At 43.7% G+C, this 23,180-nt stretch overlaps 2 protein-coding genes across 2 annotated transcripts; both read right to left on the bottom strand.

Moving 5' to 3' along the window:
• Positions 1 to 1,286: 1,286 nt before the first annotated feature.
• On the bottom strand, positions 1,287 to 9,365 carry chrna3 (cholinergic receptor, nicotinic, alpha 3). The gene is made up of 6 exons (XM_030413541.1): positions 9,222 to 9,365; positions 8,559 to 8,698; positions 6,073 to 6,117; positions 3,999 to 4,108; positions 2,470 to 3,670; positions 1,287 to 2,360 (listed from the first exon to the last, which is right to left on the bottom strand). The coding sequence occupies exons 1-6, from the start codon at positions 9,280 to 9,282 to the stop codon at positions 2,232 to 2,234; spliced, it is 1,686 nt and encodes a 561-aa protein (XP_030269401.1). The 5' UTR covers positions 9,283 to 9,365; the 3' UTR covers positions 1,287 to 2,231.
• Positions 9,366 to 12,497: 3,132 nt separating this feature from the next.
• chrnb4 (cholinergic receptor, nicotinic, beta 4 (neuronal)) lies at positions 12,498 to 22,235 on the bottom strand. Its single transcript, XM_030413613.1, is given in 7 exon segments — positions 12,498 to 13,162; positions 14,901 to 15,954; positions 16,779 to 16,888; positions 17,104 to 17,148; positions 17,861 to 18,006; positions 21,800 to 21,871; positions 21,874 to 22,235. Coding segments are annotated over 7 exon segments (1,650 nt in total). The 5' UTR covers positions 21,932 to 22,235; the 3' UTR covers positions 12,498 to 12,997.
• Between the last annotated feature and the right edge of the window lie 945 nt (positions 22,236 to 23,180).

The raw sequence follows: 23,180 nt of genomic DNA, 5'->3' as shown, positions 1-23,180 counted from the left end.
GGGGGGGAACACAGAAACAGGACAAGGCAACCAGGCTGCCTTGTTGGCACAATGACACTTTAGAGAAACAGTTTACCCAAAAGTGAAACTTTAGTCGCTATTTACTCAACCCCCATTCAGGTCGGAAACAGTTTCATATTCTGCAAAAAATAATCCTGAAGCTTCCCAGCAGAACACTTCATGCACATCCTTTTAAAAACTGAAGTCTAGATAATGACTGATTTTTCATTTTCTGGGTGAAATTATCCTTGAAACTAATACTGAGACTAATAAAGACTTAAATGTAATCTAACATTCATAAAAATAATGACAAAAAAACTGTGGTTTGTAGTCTATTTTTACACAATGTCACTTTTCATGCGGTCACATCAGAGGCTACACTGATCCCATTAGAGGCTCATTCATTTTGGTGCATCACACGGTTATCTGTCGTTGCAATCTCTTGCCCTCCTGCAGATCAGCCAGCGGAGTTCTGAGTGAGCTTTAATTAAATTCATTGGCCAGGGGTTTTCTTATCAGATGTGGCAGAGAGCTAATACACTATCTGTCTGTGCTTCCCTGCCAGCATTCAATTAATATGGGCTGGATTTCCTTGTAATCACATCGCTCGCCATCTGCTCTGATTGTTAGCTGTATAATAAGAATCAGACAGTGACTTACTGACAGTCAGACCTCCATTGCAGAACGCCTACACTCTCTCAGCACGGACACTCACAGCTCATGCAGGAGTCACACCGGTCACTATTATCTTAAAACCAAATTTAAAATGTATCATCCCCCTGCAAGTGTGTTTCTGTCATGTGACCAGAGCATCTTTAAGTGTTGGAGATTCTGCACTGTGGTAGCTTGTAATATCAAATTGTAGTATCAAGCATCACATTTAAATTCTCAATTGGAGCAGAATAAAACAACCACAACTCTATGTGTTTTTAAATAAATGTGAGAATGTGACCCTTTAAGCCCTGATAGCATCAGACCTGTGGCGGTAAGCGCTGAGCTATTTAAGACGCAGTGTGGTCAAGAGCAGAAAATTGTGTTCTGTGCAGGAAGAAGGGTAAGATGAAGAAAGGTGAGACATCCAATAGGGTCCTTCATCACCAGCCCTCTCCTATTGATTGTGATCCAGTTAGCTGAGTTAGCTCCGCAGGGGCACACAGAGGATTGTGGAACAGAGTAATAAACGGAGCCTCCTTGAAATTACATCTACATCCCACGGCTTTTGTTTTCCAGTCTCAGAAGCACTGGTCCTTCAATTAAAAAAAAAAGGCACAGATACAATGGAGGTTCACTTTTATATTTTTATGATGTATTTACAGAAAATGTGAGTTGAACAAAAATGTCTATCCTTTTTCTTCTTGTTCATCAAATGCTGACAATATCCACTTCTATTCTCTCAGGTTAGAGTCCAGAAGGTACCCAGTAGCTCTCTCTATGCATCTGAGGTGTAAAGTATCAGTATAACCTTTCTTAAGGTTTTATCACTGAGAATATGATACAACAAAGATATGAAAAACTAGACAACATATGCTTTTTACTTGTCAGACAGCCTTGTTACCATTTGCAGTAGCAAAGAATCACCACATGATGTCACTATATGAACACAGACAGTATGAATAACTTTGCCTTGTTCTCAGAAAAACTGAAAATCTATGTTGGACGTTGAAAATATTTGTTTTTCTTGGTTACTTCCATAAACATACATATTTTTGGTATGGTACTCAGTAATGACTCATGACATGGTATAGAAGAACATAGGTGGCATCTTGTTATGGAATATAATGGAGATTGATATACGGTGAATATATGTACATACTTTCTTAATGTGAAAACAGGGGCTTTAAGTTCCATTATTAATAACACAGTTCTGGTTGTGTACTGGTTCTGTATGGATGTGCGCTGCCTTGGCATTACAGATTATATCGCTGTTTACTCCAGAACGATGTCGTCCACAGTCAAAAGACTAACCACCATGTTTGTTAGCCACGTCCTCAGCACTGAAGAGTCCTTAAACCACTGTGTCAAACGAAAGGACCGAAAAGCATCAAGCCTATCTGAGGAAAAAAACAGTCAATAAACCATTTGCATCAACATTTGGCAGACAGTCATCTGTTCCTCTCAACTTTGGATCCCCTCTGTATTTTCTCTCCGTCTGAGCCAATGCCGAGATTCATATTTATAACGGAATACCTCACAGTTCGGCAGTCTGGAGTATGAGTTTTTGTCAAAGTGATTCAAATGTCCTCCCCAAGTAATAGAGGCTGGAGGAAGAGGCCAGCTGTACCCAGGATGCACACAAGGACGAAAACCCACAAGAAGATCCTGTCGATAACCATGGCGACGTATTTCCAGTCATCCTGCACCTGTGAAAGGATCACAGAGAAAACATTTTCAATGGTACAGTCTCGGTTTCCTTGACAGCAGACTTCCTACTGAGATCTAAAAACTGTAGTTTAAAATGTGAGTGCTCACCTCTTTTGCTTCATTCTGTAGTCTCATGTTCTCCGCTATGTATTTCACACTCTCAATGGCCTCTGTAACCTCGGGTGAGAGCGGCAACAGGGGCATTATTCCTCCATCCAGAGATTCAGAGCTGGAGCACTGACTCCCCCCTCCGACGCCACCAGCAGTGCCTCCGGTCAGCGCCCCCAGACTGCCCAGTCCTCCACTTCCTCCCCCAGAGTCTGAAGGCAATTTGCTGGTTCTCTGGTGCCAGCAGCAGTTGCAACGTCCCTCGCAGCACAGGAACGCAGAGCCTGCCCCTTTGACCGAGTCTCCACTTAAGTTATTGAGGTTGGAAAGCTCTGTGTTGTTGAAAAGCCGCTGGCGGTTTGTCAGGCTGGACACCACGCTGGAGGCCAGGGCCTGAGGTTTGTGCTGCTTCTGTAAATTACCTGACGTGTGAACGGCACAGGGTCTTGAATTCCCGGCTTGAACGTTGCCAGCAACTGTCACCTGCTCGGGGTCCCTCTCTGGCCTAGTCATGAACATCACCCGGGGCAAAAGTCCCAGGAACACAGTCCGCACCCAGCAGGGCATAGTGTGGGTCTTCGGTGTGCGATAATGTACGTTAAGCACGAAAACAGTAATGACGATAGAGAGGGTGACGAAAATCATTGTAAAGAGGAGGTACTCGCCGATCAGCGGGATGACCAGCGAGGTGGAGGGGATGGTCTCTGTTATGACGAGGAGGAAGACGGTTAAAGACAGCAGGACGGAGATGCACAGAGTGACCTTCTCACCGCAATCAGACGGCAGGTAGAAGACGAGCACGGTGAGGAAGGAGATGAGGAGGCAGGGGATGATCATGTTGACGGTGTAGAAAAGTGGCAGACGGCGGATGTACAGCGAGTACGTGATGTCTGTGTAGATCTCCTCGCAGCAGTTGTACTTAATGTCATGTTTGTAACCGGGCGCATCGATGATGATCCACTCTCCAGTCTCCCAGAAGTCCTTGAGGTTGATCGTTGAACCTATTAGCACCAGATCGATCTTGGCCTTGTCGTACGTCCAGGACCCAAACTTCATGGTGCAGTTTTGGTAGTCGAAGGGGAAGTAAGTGACGTCAATCTTGCAGGAGCTTTTGAATATGGCCGGAGGGATCCAGGTGACATCACCATTGTAACGGAGCAGGGCCTTTGTTTTGTCATCAACCTGGAAATCTCCAACTGCACTGTAGGATGTAAAGAGTTAGAGAAGAAGAAGACAGTGAAGGCTGTGTCACTAATTGAATCAGAGATTGAACAGAAGGTTTATAATTAATTGACGATTGTGTCAATGTGTGTGGAGATGTCAATCAAAAAAGAGGCCCTCGTGATTTCATTAATTTTTAAACCCTCCTTTGTTCTGTTTAAAGAAATGCAAACCAGAAAATTATCCACGCAAAATGAGCAATGGAGGCTAATAAAGCTTTGTCATTTTCTGGAAGTCCTTTAAGGTAAATGTACCCAACAATCAATGAAGATGTCGAGCCAGGTTTTTAATTTGTTTTTTACGCTCACTTGTTGTACAGCACAATGTCTGGCTTCCATATCCTGCTGGACGGCACTCGGATGAACTCGACGCCGCCAAAATCTCTTGGATTCCATCTGAGTTTGTAGTCATTCCAGATCTGAAAAAACACAACAAGGTGAGTCATTCTCATTAAAAAAACAGACAGAAATGATAATGTTGTACAAAACTTTCAACAATTTTGAAGTTAATTTAAGATATTAATTAAGACCTGAAACGATGAAACTGAAGTTCCCACCTTCTGTATACACACTGAAATTGGCTTTGAATCTATCCTCTATAGAAATCTGATTTAAATTAGTTGGTTTAACCAGACCTTTAACCAGAATTTGACATCACTAAAATAACTGAGATTTCATTAATATAGTCACTTCTGATTCCCAGACATCAAACATAAGATATGCAGAATAAGAATACGGACAAGATACGTCCAAAGTCTAACAGCAGTCTGCAGCCACACTTCCAGCTCTATGAGGCTGTACTAGCAGTGCTTTCTTTTAAAGGCTAACATGAGCATCTTAATTTAGTTTAGCAAATATTTAGTCATAAATTATACTAATGGTAAAATAGAAATGTAGATGTTGAAAATTTAAAGCTGCTAGTAGTGGCTTTCATTTTTGTTAATTCTGGCGGCCCCTGTGGACAAAGGCGGTATAAACACCACCTCCTGCTGTCATTAATATCTCAATCCGGCTAGCGAGTGCATTTGTTTTATAAATGAGTGCTAGATAGATAGATAGAGATGTGGTAATCCATCTATTTGTGGCCATGTGACATAGTTTTAATTGTATGTCTTATCCAACCAAGGTCAGTCAGAACCTCACAGGCATTAATAGTCATTAGGGTGCACCCTCTGGGGTCCAAGAACATCTGTATGAACTTTCATGCCAATACAAAGGGTTGGATGACTGACAGACCGACACTACCATTCCTAGAGCAAAATGTTCCCTCCAAGTGATCCCAACAGAAAGTGCCAGAATGCCACATCTGGCACTTTCTGATGATTTTGTCATAAACAGCTTTATGAAGCAACAAAACAGATATAAAAGCCAGAGGGTAGCAGTTGATTCCTCCTGGTGATTATCGTTAGTCTGATTGATATTAAACGCATTCTCTTGTGAAATGTGCCTCGTAAAAACAGTGAGAAGTCGTCATCTCCAACAGTGGCATATAAACAGTGTAGCCTGAGAGGGGATATAATAGACCACCGAATACAGTGTGTGAATACAGTGTTTTATTGACCTTTTGGCCGCTGCCTCTTGACCCTGGCTTGAGGACAGCCGGTGATCCTCATGTGACTCAGAAAGCAACAACGGTAAAGCGATCTTAATCAGGAAACACTGCGTATCTGGAGTGTATTCTCGGATTTGGATGGCCGACAGGGGATATGTACCTCAGCCTGTTGTTTGTGCATTGCTTAGGGAGACTCTACAACAACTGATGACATTAAATTAAGCGGAAGAGTGCTTCAACTCTCAGCACCGAAGAGAAATTACAACTCAACCCTTTAGCATGAACATGGCTCCGGCACAGATGAGTATTTGCTCAGTAATATGGGACCTGGAGACGGGCCCTGCCTCATTTGATTCCAAGCTGGTTCACTGCACTACGCATCATGGCGGCAGAGACATCTTCTGGGACTGAGTAAATGACAAAACCGCCAAGCCATGTATGGAAAGTGATTTGTTTTTGCTCTCTATGATTATAAAATGGAACTGGATTTCAATCAGTTTAATCTCTTAGGTCCAGTATCCTGCAGACGATTGGAGGTTTTCTGTCACTGTGTCAGAAGGAATATTATGGACTTTGGCTCGTACCATCTATTCCAGACAACTGTCAAATTATTTTTAAAAAACATTAGGAAATTGGCCATGAAATCTCAGTGCATTTGCTAGTTTATTTCCCATAAAAGGACAAGAAGGATGAATGTTTAAAAAGCTCCCCTCCATGAATAATTCAACTTGTCAGTCCAGCCCTGAAGAATCATGTATGACAGACGGCGGGATCCATACCTCATGCCCTTGCTCAAGATTCCATTTGCACAGTCATGCACCATAAACTTACATGTCTCAGCCACAGATTTGTCTCCATGATCTGATTGATTTCATCCTGAGAACAGAGCAGAATTGATAATGAAGACGTTGAGGCAAAGAAGAGAAAAAAAAGTGAACATTTGAAATTTAAAACAGGAGCAAACGACGTCACGGGCGGCCATCCAGATCACCACTGAGGATTGTTTGTGTGCAGTCTGCATGGCCAGACCTCTGCGTATCCCAGACAGGAGGATTGAGAGAAGCACACCTGAGTCCTCCACGCCTGGAGCGTAACCCACATGACAGCTGGAGCCAGGGGGTCGCCGCACAGCCTTAACTTTTCATTCTGACAACTCAGTGTGTGTGTGTGTGTGGGGGGGGGGGGGGGGGGGGGGGGGTCAGGTTTGTGTGTGTGACTTAGACCATGAATGAACAAATCTCACGACCCAGTGCATAACATTAACCATTCATGTTATGATTTCACATACAGGAGAGGCTGTACACGGCTGGTAAGCACAGGTGGACAGAAGGCGGCAGGACAACCTTAACTGGATTATCTTTGAGAAAGTGGTGATTTTACAGCACTTTGATGAGATGGCCCACATCTGGTATCTTAGCACCAAATCAGACAGCGATAAAGGCACAATATGTAAGAATTGCCCACCTCTCGAATAGTCATAGTCCAAACAAATATGGGCAGGATTTTAGCTGTAGCTGCTAACTTTAGCTGTCTTAGCTAGTTTGCTCAGTCATGCATGCAGCTGGTGGTCCAGACTCCTAACTCTGAGTGGCATTACGAGACAGGATGGGCTGGGGCTAACTGGTTAGCGTGCTAACTTCAGAAGATATCTCAGCAACACAAAACATATTTAAGATGTTTAATGTGGATTTCTTTGTCAAGGACTCAGATCAAATGTTATTTGATAGTCCAAAGGATGTGACTTTATGCACACTCTTGTGTCTCATGTCAGTGACTCTCTCCGCTCCGCTAACAGAGAGCAACGTTTAGAGATGGAACATTCCACAGAGCCCCCTTTATTATACCCCCAATTTTCTCATCTGACTTTTGCAAGACAGTGAGTAAGCACAAAATGCTAGACTGCCTCTTTAAAGAACAATCTCCTTTGCCACTGTACCACAGCACCACCTGCTCCGAAACCCTCCGGCAGACAGCCTCTGATACGATCCCTGATTGAGAGATGATGACTGAGCCAGCGCTGCCGATGAGCTATTGATGGGCTAAATGAGCTCATACAGCCCTGCTGTAATTGCTGTGGGCTGACCAATACCAATTGCATCTGGGTTAGGAGCACCAGGTGCGGGGAAGGAATAATAGTCATCCATCAGCACGGGAGCTGCGCAGCGTGCTACATCAACTGAGTTAAGGAGAATCTAACGAAATATCCATTATATTTCTGTAAATCCAGACAGCTCTTCAATACTTATCTAGCTCTTCAGAGAAAGAAAGGAAAGGTCAGAGACGGGTGCTACAATGTGTCGGACCCCACATTATCCACTTTAATTACCAAACCTTGTTTAGCTGCTACCACTGCAAACATTGTAACTTTGTTTTCTGTTATTGACTGAAAACATTATCAATCAGCCCATCCTTATTAGAACAATGACCATGTAGGTCAACTGTGCAAGCAGCTTATAACTATGCATATTTATTGTTAGGCAGCAACCTAGTGGCCGCAGTAATGTATTACAGTCGCAAAGGAGGAATTCAGGTGACGCAGTCTTAAGAGCAACAAAGTCTGCATAAGGAGGAGTTTTGGATGGAGGGATGGTTCAAACAAACACAGGACCTGGACCCGGAGTCCGCTGAGTTATTTTACTGAAATTATGTCACTTACGTAACGTAAGGTAACATATACAAAACACGTAATGTGTTGTTTTGAATGCAATATTAAAATATAACAAAATAGTTTGTCATTTTGAGATAATCAACACATTGTGTTTAAAAAATAAAAATAAAGAATTTTCAGTTATAAATGGGGGTTGTATAAAGGGGATAGGTGTTTTTTTTTTTATTTCATCTGTACGATATATCTAACGCTGTTCATTTTGTAAATGAGCTGTCCTCCCTGTCCAACACCAGCCTTTTTGCTTAATTAGCGTCACCCACTCTGGACCTGTCAGAGCTGAGCGAGAGAGTCGTCTGTCTGCCCCGCCAGTCTGCCGTCAACAAGCTCCGGCAAAACCTGCCTAAATCCACAGCTGCTCATCTGAAGTGGCAGTGATTGAGGCTGCCGAAACCGAGAGGTACTCAGGCAGCTGACATTTCCCATCTTGTCTTGGCCAGACTCGCAGCCCTTCTGCCCGTCTCCTCAGGATGGTAAACCAGGGGCTTGAACAGGCAGAGCCATCTCAGGTGTCTCAGATGGTGATTGTCACTTCCTCTAAAACTTTGTTGTTCAAAGTCCACAAATCGACACAGGGACCCATTTCCTAACCCTTCACATTTAATGCTGTCTTCATGTCACAACACAAACAGCTTTGTTATAGGACACTTACCACTTTGACCAGCTGGGACATGGACACCTCGAACTGTACGATGACGGGGTCGGTCACATTTTCCACCGGTCGTATGTACTGGTTGTAGTTGGCGAATATGCCAGAGAAGAGCTGGTGCTCTGCCTCCGAACAGGAGCCTCCTGGATAAGAGCAGACATGGATCTGTCACTGCAGTGTCAGTTATACAGTACAGGTTGGTGACTGACAGTCAGGTGATTGTTAGTTAGTTCTCATCGATTCAGGGGAGCAGTGAATTCATATTTCACAATTCCAATATTGTTATTATGATGATTAATTAGTAACCTTTTTTTTGTGATCATGTTTACTTCAAGTCACCATGACTTACTCTGCTGTTTACTAATTGTAAATAATAATACAAATAATTGGCACCAGTACCAATAAATGCCTCCCATGAATGAATTAATAACCATACCTTAACATTTATTACCTTTATTTACCAGAATGTTTAAATTAAGCTATATTAAATGTAGGTTTTTCTTCTGAAAATATTTCTGATTACGCATGGCCTTCTGGAATATAATACAATAATTGAATGGCTTATTTTGTACGAGCCTACAACACAAATACAAAATCAATAATTATGGCAATATTGTAAAAAAAAAAACATTTATGTAAAGCAACAAGTAAATAACAATATGTTACCTGACAGGAGAAACAGAAGAAGGGACCATGCGCGCAAAACGAGGCAAAAAACGGCGTCCATCCTCTCTCCAAATGTTTCCAAATGAATCCAGCAGGGTCAGCGTGGCAGCGGCGCTCCGTGGAGCAGACGGGAGGAGAAAGTGGGAAGAGTGAGAGCGCGTCGGCAGCGCCAGAGAGCCCCAGAGAGCGGAGGGAGGGAGGCAGAGCCACGCTGAGGCACACACCTCACGGATAGGAGGCACGCGCAACCTCAAGAAAAGACGCAACCTATAGCGACCTAATGTGATAAAACAAGGAAGAATCCGGTCAGCAGGATGTGTCAGCTTTGCGTTGCCACAATCTCCTCTTTGGAATTGAAACAAGGACACTTGAACCGAGGATTGCGCATTTTACTTGCGCATTGTATTTAAAACCATAAATTCATCATCTGCATGTCTCATTCAGCTTCTGTCCGTGAGTGATGAGATCCTCCATAAAACAACATTGTCTGCCTAAGTGTATTTTACATGAGCGATCTGTCAGGTGATGTCACCTACATTGCCTACCAATCAGCAGCATGTCAATCAAAATCTGGTGACCAAATCTGATCAGACCACATTTTTATTCTTATTCTTACTTACTACTTTAACTTTGATAAAAAAAAAAACTAAAAAAAAACACATTTCCTGTGTGCAGTGAGCATGGACCCAGGTGGTGTTCACACATGTTTTGCCCCTCACAGTGTAGACGTCCACATAGCCAAAGAGCCCCTCAGATCATCAGAGAAGATCAATAGCCACTGTGTGCAACTGGGGCGGGATAAAGAGCATAACAGAATTTCTCCTGATTGATTCCTTATTGATTTAGGTTTTCACATAACATCCTGTGTGTTTTGTTTATCCAAAATTACGTCAATATCTGTCAGAAAAAGACCACTTCTAATTGGGCTACAGATCTGTGTTTGGCTCTTGCTTTGCTTCGTTCCTGTCATGATTGCGATCTCAGAGCAGTATTTTCTTCCCTTTAGCCGGCAGGGTGTCCCAGGTGTTTGACAGTTATGTCCTTCATGTGGATGGAAGGGGGTGGGGGGGGGAGTCCAAATGCTTTTTAGCCCTGCTGAAGTGCCCTCAAACGATAAATAAATCCCCACCAGCAGCACCAGAGATGCTGTTTGGTGTCTGACCCTGCACTCTCAACTCCTTTAAGTGGGACAGGTGAGAAGAGAATCGCCCCCATGAGGGTTTAATATGGGATTACATCACGTGGAAATGACCTTCAGGAAGTTTTCCCAGAACAGGATAAAAAACTTAGGCTGTTTGTTCACCTTGCATCATTTGACAGGATCATCTTTACAGACAAACAAATAATCTAATGTCCACCAAATCCTCTCATTGTAAAGGAGAATATTATCTGAGATCTTTGTTGGTAGTGCTTGTTTATGTGGCAGTACAATTCTCAGAGCAATGTGTTTTCCATGCATCTCTTATTGGAGACTAATGACAAAAGGCCGCTGACATGAGGCTCGTGATTTATGGGACCTTCCACCGAGCGTTGACCGACGACGCCTCCCACTCTGTTTGGACTGAAACAGATGACGAGCTGTTGATGGGTACGCTCTGGCTCTGCGCCGTCTCGCTTCACTGATGACAGGAAGCTAACAGGTGGATGTAGAAGCCTCGAAAGAGCTTCAAAAACTGTGAACAGAGATTAAAGTGAAGCGAGTCTGGCCATTAACACAGATGCTGATTGCTATCCCTTGATTTAAATGAAGGCCTCACAAAAGAACCAACAGTCTGCAGAATCTCTAACGAGCCCACTCAGCACTGTTTATTGAGCAGTAACTGTGTGTGTGTGTGTGTGTGTGTGTGTGTGTGGGTGAAGGCTCGGTTCAGCGTGTGTTTGTGTGCTTTGTGATGCGTCGTTAATGTGTGTGCCTGCATCCACCCGTCTGTACAAATAAGCACTTAACAGAGATCATTTCTCGTGTAAAGGCACAAATGGGTGGTCATGAGATTACAGTGTCTGGAGCACAGTTATTTTTCATTCCCTTCAGAGATTTAAAGGGCAACTCCACATTTTTTACACTTTAATGTGTGCTTACAGGTCTAAGGGAGCACAACTGCACATGTGGAAAAAGTAGTATAGACTGTTTTGTGCCTCCAGATGAAAGCTGCATCTAGTCTGATAGATTACTTCGAGTGATGTCAATCTGGCTGAGTTGCATCGTGGGTACTGTAGGCAACAGGTTTTGAAAAGTGGCCTACTATAACTGTGATGGACTTATTTACAGCCAATTCAGAGATATCACCTTTTTTTTACTTGACATATTCTTCTTCCTTCTTTACAAGCCTGGTGCCTACATTTCCCACAATGCAATTTAGCCACTGAGTGACATCACTGGAGGCAATTTCGCTTCCTCTGGAGCCACAAAAGGCTTTATACTGCTTTTTCCTCATATGTAGAAATACTCCCCAATATGTAAACACTCTTTAAAGTGATAGTTCAGGTCTTCTGGTCTTCTTGTGTAAGGAGCTTACTTAAAGGTTTATATATCTGTTATATTTTGAACACTTTTGGTGCTTGACATTGCCGACTGACAGTCTTTTCCTTTGGCACTACATTCACTCAACTGTACAACGTCTGTATTCCTGCTGCTCACTGTATTACACCGTAGATCAGCTGTTTCAGTGGCTGTCTGACGGCAATGTAAAGCGCCAAAAATGTTTGAACTATAGCGTGCACTCAACAGATATACATATAATGCTAGGTGTGCCTTTTTTAATGTGGCTAAATACGTCTTGCTGTCAGTTCTGTTAACAGCAGTGTGATGCTCTGCTTCACTTCCACACATACACTGACTCGGGTTAAGTACCTCATACACCCCCACATTAAAAGACCTCAACTATCCCTTTTATGTGTGAAATTAGTGGAGTTACCCTTTAAGTCTTCATACAGATCTTTGTTGAAAGGATTTGTTCGTTGGGGGTCCAGGCCTTTGACCACGGCAAAAGTACCGGTCCTCGGGGTCCGTCTCCGGTTTTGTTGTATCAACATATTTTTTTGCTTGCTCACACATTCTCACATTGCAAGTGAACAGCTGTCTTATCTATGTGATGAAATGCCTTAATTGGCACATCTTCAGCTGACGTATTGGCTCTGAGGATAAACTTTATCGCCGGCAACACAGATTAACTGAGCACTTTGGCAAGACCCTGACAACTTTAAGATTTTGTTGGGGGTTTCATACATTTAATCAAACTGAAAGAGGACACACGTTTAGCTTTATTAATCGTTCTTTAATCGCACATCACATTTCGGTAACATAAACACAAGAAAAGGAGTCAAACAGCGTCTGACTGATGTTCTCCTCATACATCTGTCATATATTCCTGTAACAGTTCGGCTTACTTTAGCGCAGTGAAAGGTGTATTCAGTCCAGTTCTGCAGCTGTCCTTTGGAGACACGAAGGGAAATGATCTGCAGTGACGCCACATTAGGTCCCTGCGGACGCTCAATTTCCTCAAAATATTGTATTGCTGTCGACCACATGGTTTTGATTAGAAGGAGACGTTTTATCTGTTTTCTGTCTCGCACAAACATCATCTCTGTTTCGTGATGTGCATGGTGAGAGGTTGCACGTACTCTTTTCTCTGGCTTAACCCTCTCAAGTGCCTCATCGGTGGGGTTTGGCACAGACTTTGCAACTACTACTGGCCTGTATCCGCTTATAAGAAATGCTTATCCTAACAGCTCTATCGCTGAAAAAAATTAAAACCCTGTGTTTTACTGGTTAATCATCATATGCGAGGTGTTTCTGAGCTGGGCTGCTGGTTGGGAATGATCTGAGTCTGGAAGACAGGCTGGAGGAATAAGCCCAGGGTGCCCACCACACACACTATCACAAAGATCCACAGGAACATACGATCCACCACCATGGCCACGTACTTCCAGTCCTCGATCACCTGCGAGCGTACGGGAAAAGCAGATTTGAATTTGTCAGCGTGCATGTTTTTGTCACAACAACAGGGATTTATTGTCATAAAACAACAGCACTGCAGTGATCCTTGTGTCAGCGTGTTGTCTGTGGATGCTGCCACGTCTCTGAGCCGCCACTCGGGGGCAGAGAGTGCAGCTGAGTGAATGAATGCGTGTAAGAAACAAACTATAAAAACCCTGATGTCTTCCATACATCATTGTCTTTGCTTACATTTGGATTGAACTGGAACATTCAGAGCTTATTCTTTGGATAATAATAATATAATAATATTTGAACAGGAACGTCTAAGGACTGTGTCCATTTTGCTGAGACCTAAACTTAAAACAGCTACTGACCCTTTCACCCCATTTTCAGTGCTGCCATGGGTAGTTTGTGAAATGACTAATTTCTCATTCCTGGTTTCCTCCCTCCTTTATTGATTTATCAGAGAAAACGATTGATTTGGCTGAAGTATGTCTTCAATTTTCTGGGTCACAGTCAGCCACAGTCACTACTTAAGGTTAGTGGTATTCCTTCCTGCACCTCATGGGTCAATGCAAACACCTTTGATCCAGTTTATCAGGATCAGGACAGATGGAAGAGGAGGCGCTCTGACAGTGGAGCCTGATTAGAAGCCTTTTTTTTTGTGAATACCTAATAAGCTGTATGATTCTCATTGGGTTGCATAAAGACAGCGATTGGGAAGAAACAGCTTGCTCGTGAGTTAAAAAATACACTTACTAGTATTTCTGAAACTCACAAACAAACACATTTTTAGTTTGTTTACTGCATATGTAAAAATAAATATACATATATATACAAAAAAATTATATATATATATATATATATTTGCAGACTGAAGCTACAGTAATTGTTTATGAACCACGCATTCTTATTCCTGGCTTCAAACCTGGCACTAATTATTGTCTTACCATCATACAGTAAAAAGTGCTATGCATGATATTACGATTAATTAATTAATTTTGTGCTTACTATTTTAAAATGTATTTAAATTGTGTAACTTAAAAGTACAGCCACCTTATTCCTCAGATATAAGATCCACTGACTGTGTCCTGTTGTCAGTAGAACATTTGTTTGAGATCCTCCCAGGAATTAAAGGGATTTTTGTAGGTATATTTGTATGACTATTTTTTGCAAATCACAAACCACACTGACAATAACGACAATGGAGCATGTTGTCTAATGCTGTTAGTATACAGTAGTAAGCGTACTATTACTGGCTAGCTGCTCAGTGCATTAAAATCACTATCAAGCATCCGATTTTTTCCTACACTGAGAACACAGAATCAGTGGAAAAGGAGAGTTTTTTTTAGCTGCAAAGTCCTGCAGTGTTTCTGGCTAATGGAGCAATCAGCTTACAACAGAACTAAACACACAACAGGACTGAGCGTTTCTGTTCGGTGACACATGAACAGTTAAACAGTGAACTGCAGTTTAATTTGACATAATAAGTTTACTGTAAATAAATGTACTTTGAGTGAGTACAGTTTGGAGGCAAATGTACTTTGAATGCCAAAACATTTAGCTAACAACTCGTAGATATCAACAAAGTAAAGAAACAACATTTAGATTTTTGGGAGGTTAACATTCACTTCTGGACGCTTAAAAACGTTTTGCAGGATGGTGCCAGGACAGTGGTGACGAACGTTAGTCTGGTATCACTGCAATGCAATAAAACATTTGGTTTATGTGTGTATACGTACACTCTGATCATCATCATCTCCCATCATGTGCTCAGCCACGAAGCGCACCCCGTTCACAGCCTCCTGGACGTCAGCAGCCCATTCTGAGGTGATTCTCTGCTGGAAGTCCTGAGTAGAATTCAGGCCACTGGGGAGGTAATCGTTGGAGCGCAAGTCCCCTTTCCTGTTGGAGTAGCTGCAGTTTAGCAGAGGAGCTATATTTTTGTGTCCTGGGGTGGAGAAGGCGGAGTCGGAAGACAGCAGGGCAGAGGACGACATGGTGATACCTGCTTTGGATGCAACTGGGTAACCCAAGCCCAAAATGGCTCTCCTGGCCCGTAGACACCGCTGCTGGCGAAGTCTCTGGCGAGCAGAGTTATTGCTGGGGCGCCTCATGAAGAGTAGGGCAGGCAGTTTGACAAGAAATATCAGCTTGACCCATGAAGGCATGGTGTGGGTGCTGGGAGAGCGGTGGTGCACGTTGAGCACGCACACACTGGTGATGATGGAGAAGGTCACCAGCACCATGGTGAACATCAGGTACTTGCCAATCAGGGGCACATCCAGCGAGGTGGGAGGGACAATCTTTGAGATCAAAAGCAGGAACACAGTGAGAGCCAAGAGGACGGAGATGCAGAGGGTCATCTTCTCCCCGCAGTCGGAAGGTAAGTAGAAGACCAGGATGGCCAGAGACGTGATCAAAACACAGGGGATGATCAGGTTGATGGTGTAGAAAAGCGGCTTCCTCTTGATGATGAAGTCATACGTGAGGTCCACGTAGGTGGGATCCAGAGGGTTGACAGTCCGTCTGCCCGGCAGCGCCAAGATGTCCCACTCGCCGCTCGGAGTAAAATCATCCATGCTAGCCACATTTGACTTCAAGATCAGGTCGATCTCAGTGTGGTCGTACGTCCAGGAGCGGAACTTGAGGGTGCAGTTCTGCTGGTCGAAGGGAAAGTGCTTGACCTCGATCTTACAGGCGCTTTTGTAGATGGCCGGAGGAAGCCAGTTGATGCTGCCATTGAAAAGGACGATGGCGTTGGTGAAGACTGTGACCTCGTAGGTGCCATCGGCGCTACGAGGAAGGAAGACAGAGGAACTTGAGGCTCGTGTTATCAAACTTGCAATCATAGATAAGAAGGAAAGCTTTTTTGGTACAAGGACAGTCAAATCAATATCAACATCAAAATCCACAGAGGACAGACTGAAACCTTCATCATTTATACACTCTGCAGAGGCTTCGGAGAGTCTGTTGAGAAAGATGTTAGACAGAACAAAAAAAATCCTAATTCTCAAACGTCTGGCTGTAAGAGTTTCCTGTTCCCGTCCAAAGTATAGGTTGAACCTTACAGAGAGAACAGAGACAGGCTGTTTAAAAGAGTAATTTTCTGTTTACATTTTTAACGCTAACTTTACACATAGTACATCCCACCTCAAATACAGCAGCTTGATCAGCGGCCTTAAGCTTCAAATTAAGACAATGCGAACCCCTGTAGCATCAGTTTTGCACTTGCAAGGCTCCGTGGACGGATAAGCAATAATAAATCTGCGACGCCCTGTCCAAAGTAAAGGAACTGACAAACATTTTAAATAAATTGTGATATTTTATTACTTTGGGACTGTAATTAATGTAAAGCTACTTAAAAAACTGTCTGTCTCCGGTGCGGGCGCTCTATGGGTAGCGAAACATCATTTTCATACCCGCAAAGTCGAGTTTTTTCTGCTTCATGCGCCTCAGTATACATTCATGCCCCAGAAGCTGCCAGAAGTTATGCTACGGCGCCATACTAAGAAGCGTATGGCCTCTGACCAAGCGTGCCGTATTTGATGCACTTGTGAGAGTGAAAACCTGCTGGCACACACATCTTTATGAAAATATGACATTCCACTGAGGCTTACTTGTTGTACAGGACAATATCCGGGAGCCAGATGTGTCTGGAGGGAATGCGCAGTTTGTCGATACCTTCGTACTCTGCAGGGTTCCACGATAGCCTGTAATCCACCCAGTGCTGGGCAGACAAGAGAGAGGTGGCCGTCAAGACCGGCTCATTTCCAATTACATGCTTCATTATCAGTGGAATATGATCCCAATTACAGAGGCAGTTTGTTCCACATTGAGAGAAGAGGAATGGATATGGTTTAATTCAAGTTCACGGGGGGAAAGGACATTTCGCGACACGGAGGCTGAGTGAGAGTATATGACTCTGAGCTTCATCACACTTACCTGAGTGAGCCAGACGTTTGTAGTCATGATCTGCTCTCTTTCATTCTGGAAATGTACAAGCGAGGTGGAAATGACTTTTAGGACAGTTTTTAATGCACAAACACAGATGACTCAATGACTACGACAGCGGATGTGAACAGTGTTTAGATCAAGCTCCCGGGTTACTGTCATCTTTACTCTGGCATCTATCTTGAACTGGGGTCACAAATACATGCAGTTAATTACTCCACAAATTGCCTGTTAACATGTTTGTTGGTGGCATTGTGGTCGCACTGCAAGTGACATAACACGTCCACTTAAAGCGATACCAAATGCCAATTACGGCGAAGGATACAATGCACGCTCATAAAGTGAAGGCCGTGAATGGGCCCTCGCTGCCTGAGTCTGCAGCTGGGAGGAGCCGCCACTGTAAATCAGAGAGGAGCCTCTATCACTGTGGCTAAAACAGCTTTATGGCCCCTTTTAATCCAATGTGCTGAAGTTTCAATCTGGACATGACAGAGGCAGAGATCACAGCTGACCACATCTATCCTCCACTTCATCCATTCTCTCAGAGCTACGGTCGCTCTGCGCAGGCCGGTTTGTAATTAACTGCCTTATCAAAGCTTTTGTGGCTCTCTCCCCCTTGTCTTCTTCTATCATCCACTCTCTGTTCCCCCTCTCTGTCTCCCCCTCACACATATTCTTTACCCTCAATCATAAATAAGTACACACACATATCCTTCGCGGTGGGCAGGAGTATTTTTGGTCGCCTTACCACGCTGATGAGCTGAGCCAGAGACACCTGCAGCTTCACCGTGACCCTCTCGGTCCTGTTGACCGCCGGGCGGATGAGCGGGTTGTAGCGTTGCGTTCCCAGCAGATAGTTCATGAGACGCTCCTCTGAGTCAGCACAGCTGCTACCTGGTGACACAGTTTAATTCAATGATTATTTCTATGCACAGGTACAGCACACCTCAAATGTATAGTCATGACAAAACCTTAGGAACATTAAATCAGAGTCAAATATGGACACGCTGTGATTTTGATGCTGTAGGAAGACACTGAGGTGTTCAGATATTGGACCATCACTTCCATGCTTCTTGTTTTCATTTAACATGCTGATATTCTCCAAACTTTAATCCATTAGGGACTAACAGTTACAGACTGGCTCCACCTATTTTACATAACCGGTTTCTTAAAACTGCTGAGTTGGTTGTTTGAGGCTACTATATTCAGCTGTCACATTGAAGTATTTTTTCAAATTGAGGATGGAGCTGTCTGGAAAGCACTGAGTGAGATGCCATTGGCTGAGTGTAGCTGCTGCAGTGGGTTTTTTCCACCATGGCCAATCTGGGGATTAAGAAGTGAGAAGCCATCACAGCAATGTAAAAACAAGGTGTACTCAAGCTAGCTTTCTTTGCCTCTTTCCTTTCTTCAAGAGTTTTTCATCACTCGGCCTGTTTGGTTGTACAAGCAGTCATTGGGAGTGCTGGAATTGGTAGATCACCTGTTCCGCCAGTGCTGGTGTAGGTAACGAACAGGAGGATCCTGCTCTCAGACTGGACCGCCTCTTTCTGAAGTTCTCTCTCCTGATTGGATAAAGCTGGCTAGGCTACCAGAAAATGTGTTTTCTCTTTTTAGTGCATGAGCAGGGGAGGAGAGACATGGGTTACTGACTCCACACTCTATAACAGTGTCGGAATAAAGAGCTATTTAACACTTATTTTAATGCAAAATATATAATTTACGTAACTTTTTCAAGCAAAATGTTATTTTGGTGAACTGCCGTTATTGCCAGACAGAATGTCGATTGTGGACAATATAGCAAAACCTTCAAACTGCATTCAGTGCTGATGTTGATGAACACCTACAGTATTAATAGGGTAAGTTTATGGACACAGTGACGTGGAAGTTGGAGGGTGTAATCACAAGAGATTATTTGTGATTGGATAACTCAAAACGGGCGTGGCTTAGCAAATGGTGATAAAGAGCAGTAGAGGACTACTGACACATAAAAAAAAACTGAATCAGTATTTCCTTTTTATGTCACTGTGTCATTAAGGTTAGGTGTTAACTGTTGGTTCATTACTACACATGAGCTCATGGTCAACGACATAAAGACTGGAGACCACATTACTCCACCACACTTACTTTCTCCTCCATTATATAATTAGGTGCATGTGCTACTTCCTGCTTTATAGAGGGCTACATGTGGACAGGGACCGGTTTAGTTGTTGAGCTTTTGTGGATGTTACAGAGCTGCTTCATACTAACTGCACGCACAACTTTTCCCAACATCCTGCGGGAAACAGCAGCATACAATTAAGACAGCCAGTGATGTCTGTGTTGCTGAAATTACATTGAAATGTTATGAACGCCCCAAAGACATTTCCAAATAAGTAATCACATTTGGGATGAGGGCAGATATTTCCACAGCATGTTAATAACTCTGCTTTTGCCTTTAAGCCGAACCACTGGATGCATCTCCTAAATTGAGAATAAGCTGTGAATGCAAACAGCCCACCTCCTTCCCCCTCCGTCCCTGATAAACGACGCTCGTGTCAGGGGTGAAGACGGGCCTGATTGAAACTGATGATCGGCGCTTCTCAACTGGAGCGGAATGAATACATGTGGCGCCACCTCTTCCATTTTCTTTACATGCAAGCCGGTTATTGATGGCTTCCACATGGTCGGGAGTAGCTGAGTCGACTTACTCACGAGAAACGCGCCTACGAGCCGAGACTCTTACTGATGGGCCCGTTGGAGAAGAATCGCTGCCGTTGTCAATATTGTGCAGAGTGATATTCATGGCTGCAGATTCGTCTCATGAAGCTGTGTGATGATGCTGTGTAGCCACACTTTCATCTCCAGTGCCTCTCCTCTTGCTCAGAACCAAACTGTGTGTGTCATTATCGGCCCGCAGGCCCCTGGAGCTCCGCGGGCCGCGGCGAACCCGACGGTCGAGCCCAGTGGGTCAGCGCCGCGACTGTGCCCTTTGTCAGTCATTTGGCTGCGGTCCCAATCCAACGCGGTGGGACCTCCACAGCACTCATTAACAGATGGTGTGTTGTCAAAGCCCTCGGAGACCGGAGTCAAACAAGCTCTGCCCTCCCCAGAGGTGAAGGCCACAGGCACGTCACCCGGACTTGTGATTACCTGCCGTGAACCGCCACCGGTGGGTGTATGTGTGTGTGCAGATGAACGGCGTCTCTCACAAGTGTTGACATTACGCTGATTGAGTGTGAGGTCAGGCGTGTTAATGAAATGGTACTCAGCCATTGTGGAGTTGATAAGGTCACTCTGCATACTTCACACTGAAAAACACAACGCCACCCAAATGCAATACAGGTGGAGACACGGAAGCAGAGTCAAGTGTGTGAACGAGCCAAAACACAGGGCTAAGGTTGGGTGAGAGGATTTTTTCCCCTCTTATTCCATTATTCTTCTGTGTTTTCTTATTCGCCCCCCTTTAAATGGGCACTTTGTCGATTTAGAGAAGACAATTCAAACTCTGAATTTTAATCTTTATAATATGAACAAGGTAATAATACAGACTAAGACATATTTATGTTTTCCATAACTGAATAAACAAGCTGTTCTCAGAGGACAATATGGTCCCCAGAACACAGGTTGACGCTAGAAAGGTGGCAGGGTCCGCCACATATAAACAAAATAAAACAGTAAAAAAAAAAAAAAAAACAATAAATTCTTCTTCTTAAAAACTACACAGTGCCCCCAAAAAAGTTGAAGAAAGAAGGAGAAGAAGCTCGGTTTCTGTGTCACACGTGAGGATTTATGTCACAACTGAAATACTCACATTTGGGGCAAAAAGAAATGTGATATCAGCTTTGGAGGGGACAATTGAAACATGACATTTCCTCAAGAGCAACTGAAGGGGGGGGGGGTGCACACCAAAAGTAGAGCTGTGACACTGCCAACAAACATCTCACAAACACCCTGCTGCCAACTGAAGAACACTTCATTTCACTGCGGTTTCTCTCATTAGCTCAAATTAAAACAGCTTGCAAAACACTGTTGTCACTGTGGCTTTTAAAAATGTTAAAGCTACATAATTGTGCTTACATTGAAATACTGGAGGGGGGGTCCATAGCCTATTTTCTCCAGGTAAGGGTGGGGTTGTGTTCCCCCCCCCCCCCTCTGATTTACACCTTTGCTATGAATATACTCCTCTTTCCTGTGTAAACTTTGAATCTCACTGATATGAAGGGTTTCCTACATGTTTCTCTATTCTGGTTGTGACCCCACACTAAATATCTCAAACCTTCACATGAGTGCTGATTGCTTGATCTGGTGACATTGGGCCGCATTTGATAGCAGGACTGACTCATCAAACTGCAATGACACCATGTTTAAACACAGTTGTATCATATCTCAGGCTGAACTTGGAATTGTATGGAATTGTCCATTAACGCACGTGTTTTGTAATTTTATCCAAAATGTTATACTTTGTTCTTAAAAATGACTGTGTTGATTTGAAATGAAAGGAATGAGTTTTGGAATCTTGATTATTTTTTAAATTATCGTTTAAGCCAATGAGCCACTAAAAGCTGCAGCTGCAAACCGACTTTGGTACACGAAAGACAATCAAGGCACTTTTACGCAATTAAATCTAGAGTTGAAGCGCAGATAAGAACACATGCCAGAGCAACAATCAGTAGGTTAAGTCACGTTGAGGAAATAAAGACACACTTACTGTGGACCAGAGAGAGAAAGTAAGCGAGGATGCGGAGAGCCCGAGTCATTTTTTCGGCACCATCTGATCCACGGGAGTTGCCAGTGACGAAGCCTCGGAGCTGCGGTGTTCAGCGCTCTTCCTCTCGGACATGCCGGACTTTACGCGCTGGCGGTTTTGGACACTTAACCAGCACGGTGCTGATGCCTGAAGAACAAATCATTACGGCTACCGACTTGCGAGATCTGTCGCCTCATGGTGGGGTTACTTTGCAACAATCCGCCCTGTAAAATCCCCCCCGGTCTCTTCTGGGTAAACGGCTCTTTACGCCCCAACAACGCAGAGCAGCAGCCTGTCCTGACGCGCTGCTCTCTCCGTCCCCAGCAAGTCCTGCAGGTCCTGTGCACGGTCTGACATCAGCTGCTGCAACTTTACACTCAGTAGCTGCTTTTAGATGTTATGGAAACACCACTGAACGGCTTATTTTGATTCATTTAAAGAAAGTGTAGATTTAAATGGAGGAGGGAGGGTTGTTCTCTCTAAAACATATACTTTTGCTTATGGATTTGGTGAGGACACGCCTTATTGTTAGGGAAGTAAAGGCAGCCAGTGCGCCTAGTATGACCCATATTCATCTCTCTGACCTCTCTTGCCCCTCACATCTGAATATATGAAGTCAGCATCTCCATGCAAGCCTGAAAAGACGCACTTTGAATGCACTCAAAGGAGAAGTCCATGGGATTGTCATGTCACATGTTGCATCCTCAGTAAGACGACCCCATGATGCTGATATACACATGTGCATGATGTGCATGAGCCTAATTCTCCTCCAACCAATGCAAACATGAGTCGACTGTCCCGGTCATTTGCTGACTTTACGCTGCCCAGCTCAAAAGAGGACTATAAATCATTCTCTGGTCCTGGATGTGAGATTTAGTGAGGTGCGGGTTCAGTCAGACCAGTGCAATCTTAGCGTAGCAGATTTACAGTCGCCACGCTGCTTAAAGCCTCATTATAAAGGCCAGCAAAGGAACTGTGTCAGGCATGAGGGGCAGCCCCAAGGACTCACCTGCAGGGTTATAAATTTAACCTCCAAAGACTTTTATTCTGGATCATTGAGAGCAGATCAATGAGGGCTGATTAGGTTTTGACCTCGCGTGTGTGTGTGTTTTTTAAATCAGGTTGAAAGTTGAATGGACTCCACAGTTTGTACTTGAAAAGACTGTCAGACTTCAGTCATTGTTCATGCAGAAGACAAATGTTTTCTTAAATATCGCTCATCTGAAGCAGCATTTGTATTTTAAAATCAAGATGTAGAAAACGACAGGACCATATTGTTTTTGCCTTCTCTGGTCTGTTTCCAACCAGTTATGTGTATCTTACATCAGATCGTTTCCCAAAG

Source organism: Sparus aurata, chromosome 4 (genome assembly GCF_900880675.1).
Source record: "Sparus aurata chromosome 4, fSpaAur1.1, whole genome shotgun sequence".
Classification (NCBI taxonomy): Eukaryota; Metazoa; Chordata; class Actinopteri; order Spariformes; family Sparidae; genus Sparus; species Sparus aurata.
This window is presented reverse-complemented; position numbering and strand designations above follow the sequence as displayed.